Source organism: Haliotis rufescens, unplaced genomic scaffold, assembly GCF_023055435.1.
Source record: "Haliotis rufescens isolate VD_foot unplaced genomic scaffold, xgHalRufe1.0.p SCAF_1, whole genome shotgun sequence".
Lineage (NCBI taxonomy): Eukaryota > Metazoa > Mollusca > Gastropoda > Lepetellida > Haliotidae > Haliotis > Haliotis rufescens.
Window position 1 is genome coordinate 29135823 of NW_025963779.1, and position 15809 is coordinate 29151631.

The window sequence follows — 15809 nt, forward strand, 5'->3', positions numbered from 1 at the left end:
GTCATTCATTTGTCATTAAACTTGGTATATACCTTTTCTAGGATGGGACCCTTTTATTAGAAGGTTATGTGTTTATGAATTACTATCAAATAGTGATAATACCAGGTGTTTACGAAAAGGTGAGCGTATCCTGCGCCACCAGTGGCACCCATCACAAACACATGCAAAGTCAAGTCAATTGTTCACCTGAAAAAACACAGGGACATCTGACACAAGTTAAAATAAGGACTTCAGACATCATTTTTGTCACTGATGCGTCAAATTTGTAATGTCCTCCACTTGTCTACAATAAAATGGAAGAGGAAGTAACTGTGGAGACTCTTTTTAAACTATGAACAATGTACTTTGCTCTCTGGAAGGAAGTGCATGCTCTCACTTTTGTCCTGTTATAATATTTCTTCCTGTATCACTGAAAGATTATATAAAGTCTGTGAGTCTATGATATTTTTGAAAATTGAAAAACAGGGGGGATATAGAGCCATTTTCCATTTTCCGTTTCCGTTTGAAAATGTCAAGTGGGGAACTGGTGCCTTTTGAGGATTTGGGAGTTTGAAAAATTCTGTGCAACATTATTTTGTTCCTCGCTGAACTGCAGGTTTCCAATGGCAATGAACCCAAAGTGGGGTATAAGTAGCTAAACTCCATGTCCGAATTGTGCCAGACCAGGGGGGATATGTCATCTTCGGATTACTCTTTCATGTTTCTGCTGTTATCTCAGCTTACATTTCCAGCTCACCTGAGTGAGTGAGTGAGTGAGTGAGTTGGACTGAGAGTCAAGTAAACTCTTCACCTCAGAAACAACTTGACCAAAGAAGCTGAAACCTCACGTGCTTGTTCTCCACCAATGATGACACCCCTACTACTTCAATAGATTTGTACCCCATCTGCCATAGCAGGCATTTTAAAAAGTATATTTTTAGCAATTTCTCCGTCATTATTGTTCAAAATGTAACAAGCTTTGGTATTTTTTAGTTTTAAGACATATGCTCTGTTTTTTGCAATAATACATGTTTTGACCTTGTTTCGCCCAAACTAATTAAGTTATCTTAAAAGGTATATTTGGCTGTGTAAACTTCGTCTCCCATGAAATTGCCAGCATGAGGGTGATGAACTTTGTCATGTGTGTTTCTCCTTATTGTTACATCATATTTTGTTCAGCCTATTATATTTTATTGCTAGTATTCAGTCCTCCAAATGTACAAACTGTAGTAATACAAAACATTGTTGAATATCAACATGATCAATGTGGACAGCACTGTTGGCTACATAGGTGAGCTACAGTGTCATGACATTATTTTTATCTCAACTGAACTAATAGAGATTAAAGTATTTTCTTGTGACATTCCTGGTAACTTGGTTTTCCAAGATTGTTGCATGAAATGTATTTACCACAGTGTCACAGCTGCTGATCTGAGAGTGCTCTTAGACTCTTTAAAGACCCTTCACACAATGACTGAAGCCCAGTTGGACTTCTGCATTAGAATAGGGCCCCGGGAAAGGTTTTGTTTGTTTGCTTGTTTGTTGTTTAACTCCGCACTCAACAATATTCCAGCTATATGACGGCGGTCTGTAAATAATCGAGTCTGGACCAGACAATCCAGTGATTGGCATCATGAACATCGATCCACGCAATTGGGATACGATGACATGCATCAACCAAGTCGAGTCTGACCACCCGATCCTGTTGGTTGCCTCTTATGACAAGCATCTTGACTAAATGGAAAGTGTGGTCAGATTGGGTGACTTGGTTGACGCATGTCATGCTACCCTTCTGGTGTAGATTGTTGCGTATAATATCAATCACAGGATTGTCTGGTCCCAACTTGATTATTGACAGGCCACCATCACATAGCTCGAATATTGCTGTGTTGTGTTAAATAACAGACATGCACACTGTGAAACAATACTGGATGCGGTTGTACAAAGTGATCTTAGCGCTAAGATGATCGTAACTCCCATAGCTTAACATAGATTTATGACAGTCGTAGCCTAAGGTTGTTTTGTACAAGGGCATCCTGATCTCCCCAGAAATGAATACCAGATTGCCCACATTCAGAGTTGTTTCCCCTGACACATATCTTTACCCACTGAGTTGTGATTCACAGTTCGTGTATTCGACAACATATCTGTTCATCCACTGACTTCGGCTTGTTAAATTACATTTAGAGTTTCTCATCTGACCTGACCACACCTAAAATTGTCCCTGCCCTAATCGTTTTCAGCTATAAGGACTGTTTAGAAACTACTTTATCACCTCAAATTTCATTTTGCTCCAGATTCCATTTTTAGGCCATAGTGTGTGAGATTGACAGGAGAACCTAGACATGATCCTATTGTGTGAGATTGACAGGGAAACCTAGACATGATCATACTGTGTGAGATTGACAGGAGAACCTAGACGTGATCCTATTGTGTGAGATTGACAGGGAAACCTAGACATGATCCTATTGTGTGAGATTGACAGGGGAACCTCGCCATGATCCTATTGTGTGAGATTGACAGGAGAATCTAGACATGATCCTATTGTATGAGATTGACAGGGGAACCTCGACATGATCCTATTGTGTGAGATTGACAGGAGAACCTCGACATGATCCTATTGTGTGAGATTGACAGGAAAAATGTCCATGTGGTAATATGGAGTATAAGTTCTGTTCTGTCCGGATACTTGCCGTCACTGACTGACACACTCTTCTACCCAGAGTTCCTTGCGGCCGGCAGCCAGCCAGCATAGTACCTCTGCCACAGGCCAGCTCCATGTGACAATTCATCACATCTTTCACATTCCATTCAAGATATCGCATATGCTTTTCATCCGTTTCATGTTTGACAAGTCTACACATTTTCATAAACAAATGTCAAAGAACGGTTACGGTTCATTAAGAAAGTATCCTAAAACGTGAAAATCTACTTGTTTCTGCGTAGTTGTCCTTTGTTTACATTGGTTGTACGGCTCCACGTGCTGTCATCGAAGCTCAACGGAGAGCTAGCGATACGGTCACTTTGATGTATAAATATATTTTATCATGCAACTCACTGTCGCAGCTGTAGTAGCATATTTATATAATTATGCAAAACAATATGTAAAGCGCCCCCAAATACTTGCATTAGTCCGTTCTATACTGATTCCTGAAAAAGCGCGTTTGTTTACAAACAAGAGAAAAGTCCGGTCATATGATATGTAAATTAGCCTGTGGCAGTGGTGTTATGCTGAGTCACCACGACGACAGAGTGTGTGACTGACATATCGTGAGAACCGAAATATTTAACTAATACTTACTCAAACCATTTTTAATGTTTTTCTTTTTTATCCCCCGCCGCGCGAAAGCGCGAAGCGGGGGATATAGAATTCACGACCGTCCGTCCGTCCGTCCGTCCGTCCGTACGTCCGTCCGTCCGTACGTCCCACCTGTTTGTTGCCGCGATATCTCAAGAACTAAACACTGGATTGTCTTCATATTTGGAACTATGGTGTATATACAGACTCCGCAGACACCAGTCGGTTATGGTGACCTTGATCCCATTTTCAAGGTCACAGCAGACAAATCTGCTTTTAGAGTTGGAAAACGGTGTTGCCGCGATATCTCAAGAACTAAACACTGGATTGTCTTCATATTTGGAACTATGGTGTATATACAGACACCGCAGACACCAGTCGGTTTTGGTGACCTTGACCCCATTTTCAAGGTCACAGCAGGCAAATCTGCTTTTGGAGTTGGAAAACGGTGTTGCAGCGATATCTCAAGAACTAAACACTGGATTGTCTTCATATTTGGAACTATAGTGTATATACAGACACCGCAGACACCAGTCGGTTTTGGTGACCTTGACCCCATTTTCAAGGTCACAGCAGGCAAATCTGCTTTTGGAGTTAGAAAACGGTGTTGCCGCGATATCTCAAGAACTAATCGCTGGATTGTCTTCATATTTGGAACTATAGTGTATATACAGACACCGCATACACCTGTCAGATTTGGTGACCTTGACCCCATTTTCAAGGTCACAGCAGGCAAATCTGTTTTTGGAGTTGGAAAACGGTGTTGCCACAATATCTCAAGAACTAATCGCTGGATTGTCTTCATATTTGGTACTATGGTGTATATGGCGGGGGATATTTCGTCACTCTGTGACAAATACTTGTTGAAAATTGCATGGAATATTCCACTGTGTATGCACAGGATGTTGAATATTCTGTCTGTTCTCCATAATAACATGTTATCTGTTCTCTATTGATCAAGGGGGCATGGGTGGCCCAGTCGTCTAAGGCGCCGCAATTCGCTGTGCAGAGTTGTGTCCCTTTGGCACGCCAGAAACCTATGATTGTGGGTTTGAATCCCGGTTCGCCCCAATTAAGTTTATAGGTTTGTCAGCACCATACCCGTGTGTTTCACTGAAGTAGTAAACGTCTGAGACCTGTATCACTTCGGGCTTTCCTCCGACATTAAGCTGACATGCCGCGGTATAACTGGAATACTGTTAAAATCGGCGTTAAACCCAACTCACTCACTCACTCTATTGATCAATCCAAATGTCCTTGTTTAGCCGGCTGGAGGATGTGGAGGACGTGGATGACATCTTTTAGAGTTGGGAGGGGTCATACCGGAACTTGTTTTGGCTCGTCAAGATTTACTTCTGGGTTGAAACTTAAGTACCTGAATCTATAATTGTCTTATCATGATTTCACAATACCAACAATGACGGAGCAAGGAGTACTTGTCTTAACATATCCTCTTTCAGAGTGATGTGGTCATTACAGCTGTTACCATGGTTACAATTGGAGGTGGTTATTGTTATTATACACATCAGATTGACCAATCCAAATTGATGGTAGAACCAAAATTGACCACCTGTGTAGAAACATGAATTTATTTGTTATGTTGTATTAAAAAAAGCAACTAAGCCCTTTTCCATAATCATAAGAAATCTCTTCTGTAAGATGTCATAAGCATGTGTTTATGAATAACTATCAAATGGTGATTATACCAGGTTTTCACAAAAACCTCGACATCATCCTATTGTGTGAGATTGACAGGAGAACCTCGACATGATCCTATTGTGTGAGAGTGACAGGAGAACCTCGACATGATCCTATTGTGTGAGATTGACAGGGGAACCTCGACATGATCCTATTGTGTGAGATTGACAGGGGACTGTGTGCACATTGGGAAGACACCATTCCTGTCATGGATTTTGTGTCCTTTTGTTTCAACTGTGTTATCAATACTTCTGTTCACTGGTCATATATTTCTTCATTATCTTTGGTCTTTCTCAACATTAATGATATTTTTTCCTTGTGATTTGTGTAAATTTAATGTCACATCCATAATGCTAAATATCTATCAGGATTTTGTGATTGAGTGAAAATGATTATCAAAATGTTTGGCCCATTGGAGATTGATCATATGAAACCTGTGAAATGGAGGGACGGAAGGGAGGAAGGATGCTGAAGTAGGCTGAAAGATGCAAACAGTTCTTAATTCTCAAGGAAGTAAGATTAGAAATGTCATTGTGAAACCTTAAGTGCTATGTCTTCCTGCACACATGACTATTTTCAGACGGAGTGTCTGGGCATTACTAAATTTGTCATATTTGACGGATAACCATGACAGAGGTGAAAAGGATGTCATCTAAATTTGGTCTTATTTATTAATCTAAGATCTGTATGGTCTATTTGTTTGTTATCTTTTATCATTTAATCAGTCATCACCCCTGCTGAATTATTTCTTTGTTTGTCAATTTGAATTTCTATTTCATTACAACTATCATGTAATTGGTATAGTAAGAATGTATGATGGAACTTGATTGATTTTCCATTTGTTTGCAATCTCGATCCAATCTGATCAAACAAACGAAATGGTAAATTGATCTCTGAAATCTGGTCATTCGTAAACCCATTCCCAAAGACATCAATCTCATTAAAATCAGATCCCAGTTCTCGCTTCCGCTAAACAAAGATCTGAGGACATCCCATTAGGGGTCACGTCAGAACGACCTTGCACGAACATTGACATAAACTGAAGTATAAACGTTGCTACATATTGTGGTTAGAGGGCAAATTTCAAGATTCTTGTAATGGCTGCCCCCACAATGACAATAGCGATGTTACCGAGACTGTAACCATGGTAACGAAGGTGTCACGCCCAGGGAAGGAGCTCGCATGAGCACCTACACAGGGAGGTAACTCTAGCTGAGTGCAGTGTACATATATTTGTGTCATCGACTACCAGTTGATAATAATGGAATAATATTCCTACTGATAAATGATTCTGTACATCGAGTAATCGTAATCAAAATTGTATTTCTAACTTCTTTGAGAGGCATTTAGAAGTTGGAGTACTAAGTCAGGATAAGATTTATGGATGAACAACTTTACAATTAGGAGCGACGTTTCGGTGTAGGTTCTAATACCGTTATCAAGTAAGTGATATATTTGGTGATTTTCAATGTGACTAATTTAACATTAGGAATGCATACATATATGCATATCTCAGAAAAAACATGTCTGTATCCAATATCTCCTTTTTCACAATATCATAGACATTTGAAGAAACTTTCTAATTTGAGTCGAATAACTGTAACAAATGTGAAATAGTGGCCATCAAAATCATACATGATTCTCTGTTATGCTGAAAATGCTGTGTGTTAATATGGAGTATAAGTTCTGTTCTGTTCGGATACTTGCCGTCACTGACTGACATTTCGTGAGAACCGAAATATTTAACTAATACTTACTCAAACCATTTTTAATGTTTTTCTTTTTTGAAAATTGCATGGAATATTCCACTGTGTATGCACAGGATGTTGAATATTCTGTCTGTTCTCCATGATAACATGTTATCTGTTCTCTATTGATCAAGGGGGCATGGGTGGCCCAGTCGTCTAAGGCGCTGCTATTCGCTGTGCAGAGTTGTGTCCCTTTGGCACGCCAGAAACCTATGATTGTGGGTTTGAATCCCGGTTCGCCCCAATTAAGTTTATAGGTTTGCCAGCACCATACCCGTGGGTTTCACTGAAGAAGTAAACGTCTGAGACCTGTATCACTTCGGGCTTTCCTCCGACATTAAGCTGACATGCTGGAATACTGTTAAAATTGGCGTTAAACCCAACTCACTCACTCACTCTATTGATCAATCCAAATGTCCTTGTTTAGCCGGCTGGAGGATGTGGAGGACGTGGAGGATGTGGAGGACATCTTTTAGAGTTGGGTGGGGTCATCCCGGAACTTGTTTTGGCTCGTCAAGATTTACTTCTGGGTAGAAACTTAAGTAGCTGAATCTATAATTGTCTTATCATGATTCACAATACCAACAATGACGGAGCAAGGAGTACTTGTCTTTACATATCCTCTTTCAGAGTGATGTGGTCGTTACAGCTGTTACCATGGTTACAATTGGAGGTGGTTATTGTTATTATACACATTAGATTGACCAATCCAAATTGATGGTAGAATCAAAATTGACCACCTGGGTAGAAACATGAATTTATTTGTTATGTTGTATCAAAAAAAGCAATAGAAGCCCTTTCCATAATCATAAGAAATCTCTTCTGTAAGATGTCATAAGCATGTGTTTATGAATAACTATCAAATGGTGATTATACCAGGTTTTCACTAAAAGGTGAGCATATTCTAACCCAACGATGGCACCCATCACAAACACATGCAAAGTCAAGTCAATCGCTTACCTGACAAAAAACAAGGGAATACATGGTACAAGTCCAAATAGGGAATTGCATCAGACATCATTTTTGTCACTGATACATTAAACTTGAAATGTCCTCGTGCCTACCATAAAATGTTTTGAAAGCTAAGCCTTGAATGTTGTACCCCTGATCAAACAACTTTTGAGCAATAGTCCTATTACCCTGTTTGACATCTTTAGAGAAAGAGCATGCTCGATTTTACTGCAGAAGTTGTGAAATCTAGAAACCTCCAAATTGAAAATACTCTAGGTTTATGTCAAAATGAATCTTCAAAGTAACCAGATGGCACAGTGTAAACTGTAACTGATAATGACCACAAGAAGTTGTTACAGTTGGTACTTGTATTGATACTTTCTCCTCCTTCTGAGGACCTCCTCCGTGGTCTCGTGGTAGAGCTTCCGCCCGGAGAGCGGAAGGTCTGGAGTTCGATCCCCGGCCGCATCATACCAAAAGACGTTAAAAGATGGTACTTGTTGTTACCCTGTCTGGCGCTCGGCATTAAGGGGTTAAAACAAGGACTGGTCGGCTCGGAGTCAGTATACTGTGTCTGAGTGGGGTATTCATGTTAAACTGCGGCATGGTATCTCAGTGAGCCAACACTATAAATCGGCATCAGTCCGGTCTAGTACAAGCAGCAACACACACACGTACATGCACGTCGCTATATAAGTGTAATAATCTTGGACGTGACGTTAAACCCCATTTCACCTCACCTTTCACCTCCTCCTTCTGAGAACATGCATAAACTGTTGTACTGGTTACTCCCCCTCAGAGACCTGGGTTAGAATTTGTATTCAGCAACCCATGCTTAACGTGAGAGTTGTTAAACAGGATCAGATGGTCAGACTCGCTGATTGGATGATGCATGTCATCTTATCCAAATTGTGTAGATCGATGCTCACGATGTCACTCACTAGATTGTCTTGTTAATTAGTTACAGACCACCGTCAGAGTGTGCAATAAAGAACAAACAAACAAACAAACAAACAAACAAACAAACAAACAAACGAACAAACTCACTAATTACTGTGGTGAGACATCTTGCATATCACAATCTAGTTAACTGCCTACAAGGGACTAAGATTTTTATCATCAAAACTTTGAGCTGCTCCCTGCCTCAGAAGACATAATTTCATACAGCTACATCAATGCATCACTCGGAATGAACCTGACCAGCAGCAACAGCAGCAGCAGCAGCAACAGCAGTGTTAGTTGCATCTAATGTTGAGATTATGTTGTTTCAGATTTTTCTGATGCATTTGCAAGGGCAACATCAACAGGAGATAGGGAAGAGTTACTACACGTACTGACTGATTGCATCAACCCATACGATGTTGTTATTTACTTGACGGACCACCCCAACATCTTCCATGAGTTGTGCAAGGACACCTTCCTGGATGTACTGCACATTCTGCTGGAGTTTGGAGTGGATGTCAACTTGGAGTGGGCTGGGGTAGGTGCTGCTGCCTCATTGGTTTCCAAATGTAATGAAGTTTACAAATACCCATCTTCCCGAGGCAAGCGTGTCCACTAGCCTATAACAAAGCCTAGTTTCTACCCTTGCCACATTAAGGTCGCTTTTCTTGGCTCGACCCTGTCGCCAGCTCACGTAGGTGTGCCCCTTATAATGAAATTGCGATATCCAATCAGATCACTGTTGTTATCTCGCATAGCTTCACAAAGATGGCGACAATTATAGGCGACGACCAAGTTGATCAGTCAGCAAAAACATTCATGATTTCATCCCTGACACAAAAACATAGGCAGTCATTTGGGGGTTTAAAAGTTGAAAAAGACATATTCCAGCGGTAAATCACTTTCACACGAAGGTACACCAGTCGTGAATGTTAATTTTGTGGAACGTTCTCTGAATGGACTATTGATATGTGTGATAGTCCAATCATATTTAGCACAGGAAAGTGATGAAGGAGTAAGCATATACCGGGGGTAGCCCGAAATGAGACCCGTGAAGATCCGGGGTAGAATAGGTCTTCAGCAACCCAGGCTTGCCGTAAAAGGCGACTATGCTTGTTGACTAACGGGATCGGGTGGTCAGGCTTGCTGACTTGGTTGATGCATGTCATCGTTTCCCAATTGCTTGGATCGATGCTCATGATGTCAATCACTAGATTGTCTTGTCCAGACTTGATTTTTTACAGACCGCGGTGCGGTGTTAAACAACAAACAAACAAACTCTGAAACGTTATGTTCCTCATCATAAAGAAGTTGGCATCCATAAATTCTCTTCCTTCCTCTTAAGATTGCCAAAATGTTTAAGTGAAGTCCCCACAAACTAACCCCCATGATCTCAGAAACAAATGTGTTAACAGAATTCTCACCTGATTGGTGGCCATATTGAAAACATCTTAGTGTGTATGTTCACTTGGTGTGTACAGTTGTACCATGTTATGTTTTCTAGGAGCTAGTATGACCTTTCCCATTAGCATATCCCCCAAAATCTGTTTTGCTGTAATTTGGACGTCTCTCAAGAGTTTTAACTTAGAGGTTTCAAATAGACATTTAATAACTTTAAATTTGAAAATAGTTTGAAACCTCTAAAATGAAGACACAATGTTTATCTTAATTTTGTCAGATATGAACATACACAACCTCATTGGTGATAGCTAATGTGATTAAGTATTGGTTGATTCTAATATAGTACATAAGCTGAAAGTTCCGATTGAGGGTTAAGTGATAATGAACATTAGTCACAATATATTTGAATTTTTTCACTATGATCAAACACAAAGGTTGTACTTATACACACAAGAATACATTGCCATTATCATTTAATTCTGGTTCACTGACTGGACATCAAAGGAATGTGGTATGAAAGATGTAATGTCTCAGTTCATGCTGAGGAAAATTAGTGTGTCAAGAGAGATTTTAGCTCCTTGGTGTTTCTAAAATTTACAATGTTAATTTGTTGATTTGGTTTCCTGTTAAAACCATCTCCCCTCCATAGCATTAAATAATCATGGAGTTTCTATATTTCACAACATTAAATGTGTTAAAATCAGTATTTGAAACTGAGTACCGTTTCCCATCAAGCTGGAGAAAGAAGTATTTTCATATAACTATTTTAGTTCCTGCTGTCATAATTCGCTACCACTGATAAACTAATGTTGGAGTCTAAACTATGACAGTGGAATGTTATTTTTCTCTGAAGTAATGTTACTGCTATCTCAGGAAATATTACCAGGGCCCCGTTCCACAAAGTGATCTTAGCGCTAGGGGGAACATTAGCTCCCATACTTTAATATAGGCGTAAGGTAGTCGTTGGGCTAAGAGTGAGTTATTGCCTGGAGCCTGGAGTTATTGACACAGGAGAGACGTTTCTGCCATGTTGCAGTTGAGCCCTCTGCAAGTGGCTGCCGCTGCTGGGGATGTCAAGGTGGTCAAGTTCCTCCTCTCCAAGGATGTCAACATGTCCAGAGAAGTATGGCAGGAGACATCCCCTTTCTACCTGGCGTCCCTGTATGGACACTACGAGATAGTGGTCCAACTCACTGATACCTTTCCATGTGAGTGTTAACACGGCTGAATCTGATCTGTCTCACCTTGGATGACCACATTGATTACAGAATAATGTATGAGCTACCCGGAATTACCATTTACCTGGATCTAATGAATCTTTCAAGGATTTTCATAAGGGTTACATATTAATGTATTTGCTTAGTGGTGATTGGGAAGGGGGTAACGGGAAGGGCTAATGGGGCAGGGGAAGGGGTGATGGGGTAGGGAGAGGGGGTGATGGGGATAGGGATGGGAAGGGGTGATGGGGAGAGGGAGGGGAAGAGGAAATGGGAGAGGGGGAGGCGGTGATGGGGAGAGGGGAAATGGGGCAGGGGAAGGGGTGATGGGGCAGGGGAAGGGGTGATGGGGCAGGGGAAGGGGTGTTGGGCAGGGGAAGGGTGATGGGGCAGGGGAAGGGGTGATGAGGGAGGGAGGGTGTGATGGGGCAGGGTAAGGGGTGATGGGGCAGGGGAAGGGGTGATGGGGCAGGGGAAGGGGTGTTGGGGCGGGGGAAGGGGTGATGGGGCAGGTGAAGGGGTGATTGGGCAGGGGAAGGGGTGATGAGGGAGGGGAAGGGGTGATGGGGCAGGGGAAGGGGTGATGGGGCAGGGGAAGGGGTGATGGGGCAGGGGAAGGGGTGATGAGGGAGGGAGGATGTGATGGGGCAGGGGAAGGGGTGATGGGGCAGGGGAAGGGGTGATGGGGCAGGGGAAGGGTGATGAGGGAGGGGAAGGGGTGATGAGGGAGGGGAAGGGGTGATGGGGCAGGGGAAGGGGTGATGAGGGAGGGAGGGTGTGATGGGGCAGGGGAAGGGGTGATGAGGCAGGGGAAGGGGTGATGGGGCAGGGGAAGGGGTGTTGGGCAGGGGAAGGGGTGTTGGGGCAGGGGAAGGGGTGATGAGGGAGGGAGGGTGTGATGGGGCAGGGGAAAGGGTGATGGGGCAGGGGAAGGGGTGATGGGGCAGGGGAAGGGGTGATGAGGGAGGGGAAGGGGTGTTGGGGCAGGGGAAGGGGTGTTGGGCAGGGGAAGGGTGATGGGGCAGGGGAAGGGGTGATGAGGGAGGGAGGGTGTGATGGGGCAGGGGAAGGGGTGATGAGGGAGGGAAGGGGTGTTGGGGCAGGGGAAGGGGTGATGAGGGAGGGAGGGTGTGATGGGGCAGGGGAAGGGTGATGAGGGAGGGGAAGGGGTGTTAGGGCAGGGGAAGGGTGATGGGGCAGGGGAAGGGGTGATGAGGGAGGGGAAGGGGTGATGAGGGAGGGAGGGTGTGATGGGGCAGGGGAAGAGGTGATGGGACAGGAGAAGGGTGATGGGGCAGGAGAAGGGGTGATGAGGGAGGGGAAGGGGTGTTGGGGCAGGGGAAGGGGGGATGAGGGAGGGAGGGTGTGATGGGGCAGGGGAAGGGATGATGGGGCAAGGGAAGGGGTGATGGGGCAGGGGAAGGGGTGATGAGGGAGGGGAAGGGGTGATGAGGGAGGGAGGGTGTGATGGGGCAGGGGAAGAGGTGATGGGGCAGGAGAAGGATGATGGGGCAGGGGAAGGGGTGATGAGGGAGGGGAAGGGGTGTTGGGGCAGGGGAAGGGGTGATGAGGGAGGGAGGGTGTGATGGGGCAGGGGAAGGGATGATGGGGCAAGGGAAGGGGTGATGAGGGAGGGAGGTTGTGATGGGGCAGGGGAATGGGTGATGGGGCAGGGGAAGGGGTGTTGGGCAGGGGAAGGGGTGATGGGGCAGGGGAAGGGTGATGGGGCAGGGGAAGGGGTGATGAGGGAGGGGAAGGGGTGTTGGGGCAGGGGAAGGGGTGATGAGGGAGGGAGGGTGTGATATGGCAGGGGAAGGGATGATGAGGGAGGGGAAGGGGTGTTGGGCAGGGGAAGGGGTGATGGGGCAGGGGAAGGGTGATGGGGCAGGGGATGGGGTGATGAGGGAGGGGAAGGGGTGTTGGGGCAGGGGAAGGGGTGATGAGGGAGGGAGGGTGTGATATGGCAGGGGAAGGGGTGATGAGGGAGGGGAAGGGGTGTTGGGGCAGGGGAAGGGGTGATGAGGGAGGGAGGGTGTGATGGGGCAGGAGAAGGGGTGATGAGGGAGGGAGGGTGTGATGGGGCAGGGGAAGGGGTGATGGGGCAGGGGAAGGGGTGATGAGGGAGGGGAAGGGGTGTTGGGGCAGGGGAAGGGGTGATGAGGGAGGGAGGGTGTGATGGGGCAGGGGAAGGGGTGATGAGGGAGGGAGGGTGTGATGGGGCAGGGGAAGGGGTGATGGGGCAAGGGAAGGGGTGATGGGGCAGGGGAAGGATTTAGGACCCCCTTAATATCGCAACAGGATTTAACATTTATTCGTGAGGGACAAATAATCTGTAGTTCCTAGTTCTTTCTTTATGTATGGTGTATTTCGTCACATGAAAATAAGGAAATCTCTTCAAGATTGTTCAATTACTTATATCATTTTTCTTCTTAATATTAGGTTATATTTTCACTACGTAAACACCCATGTTGGCAGTCATTTTGTGACATGAGGTTAATATTATGGAGGCTGTCAAGTGGTTAGCCATCACAGGACAGCTGCCTTACCACTCTCATACACAATTACAAACTATCAGCTAAAAGTAATGAGAATTTAAGTTTTTCATTGTTAATGATTCTTTAAAATGCACTGATGTGTGAATGTTCAGTTGAAGAATTAATGAATACTGATGAAATTATCAACGTGTAGATTATTTTATGTTTCAGCTTATGTGAAGGACCCTGTTAGCAGGAGCAGCTTGTTTTATGCCGCTTGCAAGGGGGGTAATCTGGCCATTGTCCAGTTCTGGTACCTACCAGGAATGGACCTCAACAACCCAGTGCAGCTGATATCTTCGTTTGAGAACTGCGAGAACATGGTGCCACTGTTCGCAGCCTGTGAAGGTAAAGAAGGCAGGGATTAGGGCTGGGACGAGTCCTGATTTACTACCCGGGTACCCACCCCCCTATTACCCGACCCTACCCGGGTACCCACTGTAGGTCTCAAGAGATAGGTACAAAATGTCCGATTGGGCATTTTTTTACCATTGCACTGGCAAAAGTATTTAGATACATGTATTAAACAATCTGGCATGCATACACAGAAGTTGACTCAAGTTATATCTTTATTCAAAGATGTGAAAAGTCAGAAGAAATGGGTGCATTGTCAGAAAGAAATGCGAACATTCGTGACTTGTAGTGTAACCATAGAGTTCTAGATATTTTTGTCATTAAACAATATATCACATGACCAACCACGGGTCCGGGTCGTCCTGTTGGTACCCGGGTCCTACTCAGTACCCACCCGACCCGGGTACCCGAGCTACCCGTCCCAGCCCTAGCAGGGATATATCCCGACTTGCCGCGAGGCCAGTATTAGGCCCCAAGTCACAGCAAATGTCAGTTAAAATTCCCAAATTGAAATTTAACACTTCCCCATTCATCTATTTAAGGTATAACTAATGTCAGGGCTTTATAGAGGAGACTTGTATTTCATTGATAACATGACCAATACAGAGGAAGAGGCTTTCATGCATAGTTTAACATTAGTGCACTGATTGCAATAAATACCCCTGAATTTAAAAAAAATATGTTTAAAAAAATGCATTTTTCCCAATTTGTCTGCCAAGGGCACTTATTTTGGAATCCTAGATAAATCCCCGCAATTAAAAAGATCGTAGGCAACTTCCTTATAAAACTATACAAAACAATAATCCAACCTAAATGCAAGACAGTCTATTGTTCACTCAGTTAATGATTTGGTTTTGTTAGTGTTATTGATTGTCTTACTTTTCAGAAGGATTTGTTTTGTGGAAATATTTCTCAGGAGTTTACCCTCTGGGGCTTTCCTGACGGAGCGAAAAACCCTATATCTTGAATGTTATTTTGTGTAATTAACAAAGTTTCGTTGGGGATGAAGAAGCAGGCTGTCTCCATTCACCAGGTTTTGTTTCCAGAGCTTGACTCATATTTTGATTCAGTACTTCTTCATGAAACTTCAGGCATGCATTGAACTGGCACTGTCTCTATTCAGGAGTCTGTAGTTCACACGACTGAAGGTCACATGTTATGAAGGTCATGTGTAAGCATAACTCACTAACTGTACTTCTAGCATTCTTTGTTCTGAAACTATGTATTCCCATCGGGGAGTGCTGAACTGGCACCTTTTGCTATTCAGGAGTTTTCTTTAAATATTTAGATTTTTGATAACAAGTTGGACTTAGGTTCTTAGGGTCAAATGAAGTATTATACCAACTGTTGGGATATCTTTAATCATAAACCCAGCTGAGAACAAACTATAGGTCCCTAGCAACGTATGTTTCTGTTGAGATCTTGGATGAGATGGTCAGACTTGGTGGATTGTTTGTCATCCTGCCCGGACTCAGTGGAATGTTGTTCATAATGTGTTTGTTACAAAAAGCTAAAAAGCATCATACATTATGTCAGAAATTGTTCACTTTTTCTGCTATTTAGTTAGTTTTGAGTTTCGAAAACATTTGTGACATTGCTATCAAATTAAAAGTTCTGTTTATTGAAAAGTACCTTTAGAAATTCATTTAATATGACGGATATTTATATGAAGACCTTAAAGGAACAG

At 43.5% G+C, this 15809-nt stretch overlaps 1 protein-coding gene across 2 annotated transcripts in view; it reads left to right on the forward strand.

Moving 5' to 3' along the window:
• LOC124114106 (leucine-rich repeat serine/threonine-protein kinase 1-like) overlaps positions 1-15809 on the forward strand; it is an 86768-nt gene that overhangs the window by 31555 nt on the left and 39404 nt on the right. For both annotated transcript variants that reach the window (XM_048394304.1, XM_048394307.1), the window contains exons 3-5: positions 8946-9154; positions 11054-11225; positions 13940-14116. In XM_048394304.1, coding sequence (XP_048250261.1) covers positions 8946-9154; positions 11054-11225; positions 13940-14116 — 558 coding nt within the window. The remainder of the gene's footprint in view (positions 1-8945; positions 9155-11053; positions 11226-13939; positions 14117-15809) is intronic.